The 12,851-nt window shown below is 43.6% G+C and overlaps 1 protein-coding gene across 1 annotated transcript in view; it reads left to right on the forward strand.

Annotated features, from left to right (window-relative positions):
* The window catches only part of LOC106566212 (dedicator of cytokinesis protein 3), a 401,791-nt gene that overhangs the window by 100,088 nt on the left and 288,852 nt on the right, over positions 1–12,851 (forward strand). The window contains exon 2 of the mRNA XM_045691962.2: positions 11,556–11,639. Coding sequence (XP_045547918.2) covers positions 11,556–11,639 — 84 coding nt within the window. The remainder of the gene's footprint in view (positions 1–11,555; positions 11,640–12,851) is intronic.

A 12,851-nucleotide genomic window follows, 5' to 3' on the forward strand; every position in this document is an offset into this window, starting at 1 on the left:
GTCGAAGGAATTGTCCGTAGAGCTCCGAGACAGGATTGTGTTGAGGCACAGATCTGGGGAAGGGTACCAAAACACTTCTGCAGCATTGAAGGTCCCCAAGAACACAGTGGCCTCCATCATTCTTAAATGGAAGAAGTTTGTAAACACCAAGACTCTTCCTAGAGCTGGCCAGCCGATCGGGGGAGAAGGGCCTTGGTCAGGAAGGTGACTAAGAAATCAATGGTCATTATGACAGAGCTACAAAGTTCGTCTGTGGAGATGAGAGAACCTTCCAGAAGGACAACCATCTCTGCAACACTCCACCAATCAGGCCTTTATGGTAGAGTGGCCAGACGGAAGCCACTCCTCAGTAAAAGGCACATGACAGCCCGCTTGGAGTTTGCCAAAAGGCACATAAAGACTCTCAGACCATGAGAAACAAGATTCTCTGGTCTGATGAAACCAAGATTGAACTCTTTGGCCTGAATGCCAAGCATCAAGTCTGGAGAAAACCAGGCACCATCTCTATGGTGAAGCATGGTGGAGGAAACCTGGCACCGCTCATCACCTGACCAATACCATCCCTACGGTGAAGCATGGTGGTGGCAGTATCATGCTGTGGGGATGTTTTTCAGCGGCAGAGACTGGGAGAGGGAATCAGGATCGAAGGAAAGATGAACGGAGCAAAGTACAGAACAGAGAGATCCTTGATGAAAACCTGCTCCAGAGTGCTCAGGACCTTAGACTGGAGCGAAGGTTCAGCTTCCAACAGGACAACAACCCTAATCACAGCCAAGACAACTCAGGAATGGCTTCGGGACAAGTCTCTGAATGTCCTTGAGTGGCCCAGTCAGAGCCTGGACTTGAACCCGATCGAACATCTCTGGAGAAACCTGAAAATAGCTGTGCAGCAACGCTCCCCATCCAACCTGAGAGAGCTTGAGCGGATCTGCAGAGAAGAGTGGGTGAAACCCCCCAAATACATGTGCGCCAAGAAGACTCAAGGCTGTAACCAAAGGCGCTTCAACAAAGTACTCATCAAATCAAATTCTATTGGTCACATACACATCTTTAGCAGATGTTATTGCAGGTGTAGTGAAATGCTTGTGTTCCTAGCTCCAACAGTGCAGTAGTATCTAACAATTCACAACAATACATATCAAATCAAATCAAATGTATTTATATAGCCCTTCTTACATCAGCTGATATCACAAAGTGCTGTACAGAAACCCAGCCTAAAACCCCAAACAGCAAGCAATGCAGGTGTAGAAGCACGGTGGCTAGGAAAAACTCCCTAGAAAGGCCAAAACCTAGGAAGAAACCTAGAGAGGAACCAGGCTATGAGGGGTGGCCAGTCCTCTTCTGGCTGTGCCGGGTGGAGATTATAACAGCACATGGCCTAGATGTTCAAATGTTCATAAATGACCAGCATTGTCAAATAATAATAATCATAGTAGTTGTCGAGGGTGCAACAAGTCAGTAACACAAGAGTAACTGTCAGTTGGCTTTTTCATAGCTGATCTTTGAGAGTATCTCTACCGCTCCTGCTGTCTCTAGAGAGTTGAAAACAGCAGGTCTGGGACAGGTAGCACGTCCAGTGAACAGGTCAGGGTTCCATAGCTGTAGGCAGAACAGTTGGAACTGGAGCAGCAGCATGGCCAGGTGAACTGGGGACTGAACTGGGGACAGCAAGGAGTCATCAAGCCGGGTAGTCCTGAGGCATGGTCCTAGGGCTCAGGTCCTCCGAGAGAGAGAAAAAATACTAGAGAGAGCTCGCCCTACATCGACTTTTACTTTTAGATACTAATCTAAAAGTAAAATAATGGAATTAAGAAACATATAAATATTAGGACAAGCAATGTCTGAGTGGCTTTGACTAAAATACAGTAGAATACAGTAAATACATATGAAATGAGTAGAACCGTATGTAAACATCATTAGAGAGACTAGTGTTCCATTTAAAGTGACCAGTGATTCCATGTCTATGTATATAGGGCAGCAGCCTCTAAGGTGCAGGGTTGAGTAACCATGAAGTAGTCGGCTAGTGATGGCTATTTAACAGTCTTGAGATAGAAGCTGTTTTTCAGTTTCTCGGTCCCAGCTTTGATGCACCTGTACTGACCTCGCCTTCTGGATGATAGCGGGGTGAACAGGCAGTGGCTCGGGTGGTTGATGTAATTTATAATCTGTAGGTGTCCTGGAGGGCAGGCAGTGTGCCCCCGGTGATGCATTGGGCAGACCGCACCCCCCACTGGAGAGCCCTGCGGCTGCAGGCGGTGCAGTTGCCGTACCAGGCGGTGATACAGCCCGACAGGATGCTCTCAATTGTACATCTGTAAAAGTTTGTGAGGGTCTTAGGGGCCAATGCGAATTTATTCAATCCTCCTTAGGTTGAAGAGGTGATGTTGTGCCTTCTTCACCACACTGTCTGTGTGGGTGGACCATTTCAGATTGTCAGTGATATGTATGCCGAGGAACTTTTCACCTTCTCAACTCCCTGTCGATGTAGGGCATGCTCTCTCTGTTGTCTCCTGAAGTAGACAATCAGCTCCTTTGTTTTGTTGACATTGAGGGAGAGGTTATTTTCCTGGCACCACTCCACCAGGGGCCTCACCTCCTCCCTGTAGGCGGTCTCGTCATTGTTGGTAATCAGGCCTACTACTGTTGTGTTGTCTGCAAACTTGATGATTGTGTTGGAGGTGTGCGTGGCCACGCAGTCATGGGTGAACAGAAAGTACAGGAGGGGGCTGAGCATGGACCCATGTGGGGCCCCAGTGTTGAGGATCAATGAAGTGGAGGTGTTGTTTCCTACCTTCGCCACATTTGGGCGGCCTGCCAGTAAGTCCAGGACCCAGTTGTACTGGTAAGGTGAAGGTAATATGGTCCTTAACTAGCCTCTCAAAGCACTTCATGATGACAGAAGTGAGTGCTACGTGGCGATAATCATTTAGTTCAGTTACCTTTCGCTTTCTTGGGTACAGGAACAATGGTGGACATCTTGAAGCAAGTGAGGACAGCAGACTGGGATAGGGAGAGATTGAATATGTACATTCAGTATAACTAGGAATAAATGGACAGATAATAAACAGTAGCAGCAGTGTACACCTGATGAAAAAATACATAAAAAGAGCATTATGGATCCAGTTGTAGAGGGAGGTGTTCAGTCCCAGGGTTCTTAGCTTATTGATGAGCTTTGAGGGCACTATGGTGTTGAACAGAGGGAGGTGTTCAGTCCCAGGGTTCTTAGCTTATTGATGAGCTTTGAGGGCACTATGGTGTTGAACAGAGGGAGGTGTTCAGTCTCAGGCTCCTTAGCTTATTGATGAGCTTTGAGGGCACTATGGTGTTGAACAGAGGGAGGTGTTCAGTCCCAGGGTTCTTAGCTTATTGATGAGCTTTGAGGGCACTATGGTGTTGAACGCTTGAGCTGTAGTCAATAAACAGCATTCTCACATAGGTGTTCCTTTTGTCCAGGTGGGAAAGGGCAGTGTGAAGTGCAATTGGGGTGATATGCGAATTGGAGTGGGACTAAGGTTTCTGGGATGATGGTGTTGATGTGAGCCCTGACTAGCCTTTCAAAGCTACAGATGTGAGTGCTATGGGGCGATAGTCATTTAGACAGTTTACTTTGGCATTGTTGGGCACAGGGACTATGGTGGTCTGCTTGAAACATGTAGGTATTACAAACTCGGACATGGAGAGGTTGAAACGGTAATCCGTCTGGCCTTGCGACCTTGTGAATGTTGACCTGTTTAAAGGTCTTACTCACATCAGCTGCGGAGAGTGTGATCACACAGTCTTCTGGAACAACTGGTGCTCTCATGCATGTTTCAGTGTTATTTGCCTCGAAGCGAGCATAGAAGTAATTTAGCTCGTCTGGTAGGCTCGTGTCACTGGGCAGCTCTCGGCTGTGCTTCCCTTTGTAGTCTGTAATGGTTAGCAAGCCCTGCCACATCTGACGAGTGTCAGAGCTGGTGTAGTACGATTCGATCTTAGTCCTGTATTGATGCTTTGCCTGTTTGATGGTTCGTCGGAGGGCATAGCAGGATTTCTTATAAGCTTCCGGGTTAGAGTCCCGCTCCTTGAAAGCGACAGCTCTAGCCTTTAGCTCAGTGCGGATGTTGCCTATAATCCATGGCTTCTAGTTGGGGTATGTGCGTAGGGTCAATGTGGGGACAACTTCATCGATGCCCTTATTGATAAAGCCAGTGACTGATGTGGTGTACTCCTCAATGCCATCGGAGGAATCCCGGAACATAGTCCAGTCTGTGCTAGCAAAACAGTCCTGTAGCTTAGCATCTGCTTACATTTTTTATTGATCTAGTCACTGGTGCTTCCTGCTTTAATTTTTGCTTGGAATCAGGAGGATAGAATTATGGTCAGATTTGCCAAATGGAAGGTGAGGGAGAGCTTTGTATGCGCCTCTGTGTGTGGAGTAAAGGCGGTCCAGAGTTGTTTTTCCTCTGGTTGCACATTTAACATGCTGGTAGAAATTTGGTTAAACAGATTTAAGTTTCCCTGCATTAAAGTCCCCAGCTACTAGGAGCGCAGCAGCATAAGGCAAAGAACATATTCACACAAGCACTGATATTTAACCCTTTCCCCTATGCTGAGCCTCCTCCTACACATCTGACTAGCCAATCCACCACTGTTGCTATCCAAAACATTTGTGATATTGGTTCTTCCTCACTTCATCTAACCTGACCTCTGCCCCAAACTCCTCACTCCTCCCCATAGGAACCCTGATGTCCAACAATAACATATTCTGACAGAACGTAAACGTTCTACATTCCCCTCTCTCAGCTCAGTGACATGAATAAGTATATTTCATATTTTCAAATTCAGAAGTCAGAACCCATCAGTGACAACTCAGGACTATTATGTGTGTGTGTGCGTGTGTGTGTGTGTGTGTGTGTGTGTGTGTGCGTGCGTGCGGGGGTGCGTGCGTGCGTGCGTGTGTGTGCGTGTGTGTGTGTGCACGCTTCTAAAAGGCTTTCTGTGTTGATTTATTGGTACAGACCTATCTGTTGGTTTTGATGTCCTGACTGGTGGAATACACAGTCTAACAGGAGCCAAAACTAGGTATTCTCTATTCTGCCACTGAAGGCCCGTTGCTTAGTAACACCACAAACATTCTGCCTCAAGAACAGCAGGGTTGGAACAGTACACTGGAACAGAACACTGTTATAGAACACTGGAACAGAACACTGTTATAGAACACTGGAACAGAACACTGTTATAGAACACTGGAACAGAACACTGTTATAGAACACTGGAACAGAACACTGTTATAGAACACTGGAACAGAACACTGTTATAGAACACTGGAACAGAACACTGTTATAGAACACTGGAACAGAACACTGGTTCAATGGTTCCCAGTGATTACTCTGCAAAACATGACACTGGCAACAACAACACGAGCACATGCACCTGACGTGACTCTCTCAAATGTTTTCTCAAATGTTTTATATACTAATAAGGATCTGCCCGTTTTTTTCAATTTTTACCTAAAATGACATACCCAATTCTAACTGCCTGTAACTCAGGCCCTGAAGCAAGGATATGCATATTCTTGGTACCATTTGAAAGGAATCACTTTGAAGTTTGTGGAAATGTGAAAGGAATGTAGAAGAATATAACACAATAGATCTGGTAAAAGATAATACAAAGAAAAAAACATCCGTTCTTTTGTATTTCTTTGAAATGCAATAGAAAGGCCATAATGTATTATTCCAGCCCAGGTGCAATTTAGATTTTGGTCACTAGATGGCAGCAGTGTATGTGCAAAGTTTTAGACTGATCAAATGAACCATTGCATTTCTGTTCAAAATGTTGTATCAAGACTGCCCAAATGTGCCTAATTTGTTTATTAATAACTTTTCATGTTCAAAAGTGTGCACTCTCCTCAAACAATAGCATGCTATTCTTTCACTGTAATAGCTACTGTAAATAGGACAGTGCAGTTAGAATAACAAGAATTTAAGCTTTCTGCCAACATCAGATATGTCTATGTCCTGGGAAATGTTCTTGTTACTTACAACCTCATGCTAATCACATTAGCCTACGTTAGCTCAACCGTCCCGTGAACGGGACACCGATCCCCGAAGAAGTGGTTTATTTACACTGCTTTTAGAAGGTATTCATACCCCTCGACTTATTCCACATGTTGTTGTGTTACAGCCTGAATTCAAAATGGATTAAATATATATTTTTTGTCAGCCATCTACACACAATAACCCATATTGACAATTTGAAAACATATTTTTAGAAATGTTAGCAATATTTTTGAAAATGAAATACAGAAATATATAATTTACATAAGTATTCACACCCCTGAGTCAATACTTTGTAGAAGCACCTTTGGCAGCGATTACGGCTGTGAATCTCTCTGGGTCAGTGTCTAAAAGGGATGACAGCTGTGAATCTCTCTGGGTCAGTGTCTAAAAGGGATTACAGCTGTGAGTCTCTCTGGGTCAGTCTCTCTGGGTCAGTGTCTAAAAGGGATTACAGCTGTGAGTCTCTCTGGGTCAGTGTCTAAAAGGGATTACAGCTGTGAGTCTCTCTGGGTCAGTCTCTCTGGGTCAGTGTCTAAAAGGGATTACAGCTGTGAGTCTCTCTGGGTCAGTGTCTAAAAGGGATTACAGCTGTGAGTCTCTCTGGGTCAATCTCTCTGTGGGTCAGTCTCTCTGGGTTTGTCTCTCTGGGTCAGTGTCTAAAAGGGATTACGGCTGTGAGTCTCTCTGGGTCAGTCTCTCTGCGTCAGTATCTCTGGGTCAGTCTCTCAGAGGGCTTACGACTGTGACTCTCTCTGGGTCAGTGTCTAAAAGGGATTACGGCTGTGAGTCTCTCTGGGTCAGTGTCTCAGAGGGATTACAGCTGTGAGTCTCTCTGGGTCAGTGTCTCTGGGTCAGTATCTAAGAGGGATTACAGCTGTGAGTCTCTCTGGGTCAGTGTCTCAGAGGGATTATGGCTGTGAGTCTCTCTGGGTCAGTGTCTAAAAGGGATTACGACTGTGAGTCTCTCTGGGTCAGTGTCTCAGAGGGATTACAGCTGTGAGTCTCTCTGGGTCATTGTCTAAGAGGGATTACAGCTGTGAGTCTCTCTGGGTCAGTGTCTCAGAGGGATTACAGCTGTGAGTCTCTCTGGGTCAGTGTCTCAGAGGGATTACAGCTGTGAGTCTCTCTGGGTCAGTGTCTAAGAGGGATTATGGCTGTGAGTCTCTCTGGGTCATTGTCTAAGAGGGATTACAGCTGTGAGTCTCTCTGGGTCAGTGTCTCTGGGTCAGTCTCTCAGAGGGATTACAGCTGTGAGTGTCTCAGAGCTTTGCACACGTGGATTGTGTAACAGTTGTTCATTATTCTTCATAAAATTCTTCATAGTCTGTGAAATTGGTTGTTGATAATTGCTCGACAATCATCTTCAGGTCTTGCCATAGATTTCCAAGTAGATTTAAGTTAAAACTGTAACTCAGCCACTCAGGAACATTCACTGTCTTCTTGGTAAGCAACTCCAGTGTATATTTGGCCTTGTGTTTTAGGTTATTGTCCTGTTGATAGGTGAATTAATCTCCCTGTGTCTGGTGGAAAGCAGGATTTTGCATGTGCTTAGCTCCATCCTGAAAAACTCCCCAGTCCTTAACAATTACAAGCATACACATAACATGACTCAGCCACCTCTATGCTTTAAAATATGGAGAGTGGTACTCAGTAATGTGATGTGTTGGATTTGCCTCTAACTTTGTATTCAGGACAAAACGTTAATTGCTTTGCCACATTTTTTACAGTTTTACTTTAGTGCCTTGTTGCAGAACAGGATGCATGTTTTGTAATATTTGTATTCTGTACAGGCTTCCTCCTTTTCACTCTGTCATTTAGGTTAGTATTGTAGAGTAACTACAATGTTGTTGATCCATCCTCAGTGTTCTCCTATCACAGCCGTTAAACTCTGTCATTTAGGTTAGTATTGTAGAGTAACTACAATGTTGTTGATCCATCCTCAGTGTTCTCCTATCACAGCCGTTAAACTCTGTCATTTAGGTTAGTATTGTAGAGTAACTACAATGTTGTTGATCCATCCTCAGTGTTCTCCTATCACAGCCGTTAAACTCTGTCATTTAGGTTAGTATTGTAGAGTAACTACAATGTTGTTGATCCATCCTCAGTGTTCTCCTATCACAGCCGTTAAACTCTGTCATTTAGGTTAGTATTGTAGAGTAACTACAATGTTGTTGATCCATCCTCAGTGTTCTCCTATCACAGCCGTTAAACTCTGTCATTTAGGTTAGTATTTTGGAGTAACTACAATGTCCTATCACAGCTATTAAAATCTGTAACTGTTTTAAAGTCACCATTGGTCTCATGGTGAAATCCCTGAGTGGTTTCCTTCCTCTCCGGCAACTGAGTTAGGAAGGACGCCTGTATCTTTGTAGTGACTGGCTGTATTGATACACCATCGAAATAGTAATTAATAACTTCACCATGCTCAAAAGGATATTCAACTAGGTGCCCTTCTTTGTGAGGTATTGGAAAACCTCCCTGGTCTTTGTGGTTGAATCTGTGTTAGAAATTCACTGCTTGACTGAGAGACCTTTCAGGTAATTGTATGTGTGGGGTACAGAGAGGCATGTCAAAGAAAGCATGTTAAACACTATTATTGCACCCAGAGTGAGTCCATGCAATGTATTATGTGACTTGTTAAGCACATTTTTACTCCTTAATTTATTTAGGCTTGCCATAACAAAGGGGTTGAATACTTGTTGACTCAAGTCATTTCAGCTTATCATTTGTAATTAATTTGTAAAAGTTTTGAAAAACATAATTCCACTTTTACATTATGGGGTATTGTGTGTAGGCCAGTGACAAATCATATACATTTAATACATTTTAAATTCAGGATGTAACACAACAAAATGTAGGAAAAAGTCAAGGGGGTGAATACTTTCTGAAGGCGCTGTAGATATCTTTAATATTAGTGAGATCATCACTGTTTTCCAGGGAGTCCTGGTATCCATAAAAACAGAAACAAAATCTTGAAAAAATTGTACTAAATAAAACATAACATAACAAAACATAGCATAACATAATAGAAACACATTACAGTTACACAAATATATTCACATGACATTAACAGCTTAATTAGCTTTGGCAGCTGTTCTGTATTCTAATGGATTCCATCCATTCCTGCTGTTTGCTACTATGTCTGTATCAGCCTACTAATCCTTTAGTATACTAGAAGCGTCATTAGAGGAGACGACTGGCCCACTTTACAGTACTGAGCTTACCTTGAAGCTTTATGAAATACAGACAGGCAGCCATTAAAGTACTATGAGAGAGCGAGAGAGAGAGAGAGCGAGAGAGAGAGAGAGAGAGAGAGAGAGAGAGAGGAGAGAGAGAGAGAGAGAGAGAGAGAGAGAGAGAAGGCCTGGTCTCTTACTGTAGCTACGTTTCCATCCAATTGACGACAGATTTTCATGGGAATATTCTAAAATCAGCGTTAAAAACAATATGCACACGTTAAATTGACTTGTTGTGGATAAAAGGCTGTGCGTTGTCACGTTCTGACCCGATTTAAAGATGTCATTTTCTATAGTAGAGTAGGGCAGGGCGTGACGGGGTGTTTTGGGTCGTTCTATGTTTTCTATTTCTATGTTTAAGTTCTAGTTTGTCTATTTCTATGTTGGGATTGTTTAGGGGTTGATCTCTAATTGGAGGCAGCTGATCCTCGTTGTCTCTGATTAGAGATCATATTTAAGTAGGGGTTTTCTCAGTGTTGTTGGTGGTGGGTTATTATCTGAGTAGTGTGTTTTCCTCTCTGCGTCACGGTTTGTTGTTTTGTGGTTTCAAGTTATTTATGTATTGCATTCAGTTTCACGTCTAATAAATATGTGGAACTACGAACACGCTGCATTTTGGTCCGCTCCTTCGAACAGCCGTGACAAGCGTGATGACGTAGTGCACGTAAAAATAACATTTTTACGGTTAAATGGGTTTCCATCGCATTTTCAACTTTACTGGTGGTATTCCCCACAAAGAATTTTGCATTATATAGTCTGGTATTGGCACGTGCGCCCTAGCCAACAGCGCTATCTGCATGCTCGTAGCTAGAGCACATGTCTAGCCTACATGTTGAGATTATTATTATGGAAAACAAATAGCAAGATTATTTTTTATTTGTCAAACGGCAGCCAATGATCGATTATCATGTCACCAGAATAAGACCCTGGATATTTATTGGAAAGAGAAGACCAAGATCCTGCTCTTTTCTTTAAATGGTTTCCACTTTCACCACCCTGTGAAGTTCATCGTAACTTATTTCCTCTGTAGCCTAATAAACTGCATGGTTTCCACTTCACCACCCTGTGAAGTTCATCGTAACTTATTTCCTCTGTAGCCTAATAAACTGCATGGTTTCCACTTCACCACCCTGTGAAGTTCATCGTAACTTATTTCCTCTGTAGCCTAATAAACTGCATGGTTTCCACTTCACCACCCTGTGAAGTTCATCGTAACTTATTTCCTCTGTAGCCTAATAAACTGCATGGTTTCCACTTTCACCACCCTGTGAAGTTCATCATAACTTATTTCCTCTGTAGCCTAATAAACTGCATGGTTTCCTGATGAGTCGTAGTGGGAGGACCACACACCATGTCATCACATGACTCCAAGTTTACGTTGATATGATGGAGAGAGTAGAGATGGAGAAAGAGAGAGCAGAGATAGAATATAGAAATAGAGAGAGAGGAGAGAGAGAGAGTAGAGATGGAGAAAGAGAGAGCAGAGATAGAATATAGAAATAGAGAGAGAGTAGAGGGAGAGGAGAGAGAGAGAGTAGAGATGGAGAAAGAGAGAGCAGAGATAGAATATAGAAATAGAGAGGAGAGAGAGAGAGTAGAGATGGAGAAAGAGAGAGCAGAGATAGAATATAGAAATAGAGAGAGAGTAGAGGGAGAGGAGAGAGAGAGAGTAGAGATAGAAGTAGAGGGAGAGGAGAGGGAGAGACATAGATACATAAATGTGTTATTGTGTTCAGTGTTTTTGTTGCTATACAATGTGCTAGAGAGAGAGAGAGAGAGAGAGAGAGAGAGAGACAATGTGACAACCTGTTTGTGACTGTGACAGTAAAGTGTTGTTTTGCCCTAGGGGTACTGTATGACAGGATAACAGACTGTCAGTGTCACAGTCACATGCCCTATCACACAGACCTACCAAACCTCTACACTTACTGTGAAGACAGGGGTCAAGCGTTTTCCTGTTGGGCAACTAAACTAGCGCAGAATTAAAATATAGTTTGAAACTCTTCCTTTGTTGCTACACTCTTAGAAAAACAAAAGGTGCTATCTCGAACCTAAAAGGGTTCCCTCGGCTGTCACCATAGAAGAAGAAACCCTTTGAAGAACCCTTTTGGGTTCCATGTAGAACCGTCTGTGGAAAGGGTTCTACCTGGTATCAACAATGGTTCTCCTATGGCTACAGCTGAAGAACCCTTTCAGATCTTTTTTTTTTATCTACGTGTCTTCTTACTGAGAATTCTTTCTTTCTCTCTTTTCTCTCTCTCTCTTTCTTTCTTTCCCACAGTGATCTGTACATTCCGAGGGACGGTGACCCATGGTCTGGCTCTGGAGATAGGAGAGACAGTCCAAATACTGGAGAAATGTCAAGGTGTGTTTTACTAATACCATTACACTCTTAACAATATACAATAACATCTGTACATATCTACTTCCTGCGAGGTAGGTTTACGGTACCTTAGAGAAGCAGAGGTCTCTATTACCTGTGTGTGTGTGTGTGTGTGTGTGTGTGTGTGTGTGTGTGTGTGTGTGTGTGTGTGTGTGTGTGTGTGTGTGTGTGTGTGTGTGTGTGTGTGTGTGTGTGTGTGTGTGTGTGTGTATGTGTGTGTATGTATGTGTGTGTGTGTGTGTGTGTGTGTGTGTGTGTGTGTGTGTGTATGTGTGTGTATGTGTGTGTGTGTGTGTGTGCGTGCGTGCGTGTGTGTGTGATTGGACATTCGACCCTCAGAACCAGAGCTCGGGGCTTCTGCCGTTCTGCCATCCCTGTCCCCAAAACACAAGTCTACTTGATGGTACCATTGCCCCTAGTGATACAAAGCATTCAGAAAGTATTCAGACCCCTTGACTTTCCACATTTTGTTACATTACAGCCTAAAATGTCTTAAACCGTTTTTTTCTTCATCAATCTACAGTACACACAATACCCTATAATGACAAATAACATTTTTTTGTTGTTGAAATTTTAGGAAATTTCTTAAAAATAAAAAAAAGTGAAATATTACATTTACAGAAGTTCAGACCCTTTACTTTGTTGAAGCAGCTTTGGCAGCGATTACAGCCTCAAGTCTTCTTGGGTATGACTCTACAAGCTTGACACACCTGTATTTGGGGAGTTTCTCCCATTCTTCTCTGCAGATCCTCTCTAGCTCTCTCAGGTTGAGAGACTGCACAGCTATTTTCAGGTCTCTCCAGAGATGTTCGATCGGGTTAAGTCCGGGCTCTGGCTGGGCCACTCAAGGACATTCAGAGACTTGTCCCGAAGCCACTCCTGAGGTGTCTTGGCTGTGTGCTTGGGGTCGTTGTCCTATTGGAAGGTGAACCTTTGCCCCAGTTTGAGGTCCTGAGTGCTCTGGAGCAGGTTTTCATCAAGGATTACTCTGTACTTTGCTACGTTCATCTTTCCCTCGATCCTGACTAGTCTCCCAGTCCTCGCCGCTGAAAAACATCCCTACAGCATGATGCTGCCACCACCATGCTTCACCGTAGAGATGGTGCCAGGTTTCCTCCAGACGTGACGCTCAGCATTCAGGCCAGAGTTCAATCTTGGTTTCATCAGAACAGAGAACCTTGTTAGAAGCAAGAC

Source organism: Salmo salar, chromosome 12 (assembly GCF_965601325.2).
Source record: "Salmo salar chromosome 12, fSalSal1, whole genome shotgun sequence".
In the NCBI taxonomy this organism is placed as follows: domain Eukaryota; kingdom Metazoa; phylum Chordata; class Actinopteri; order Salmoniformes; family Salmonidae; genus Salmo; species Salmo salar.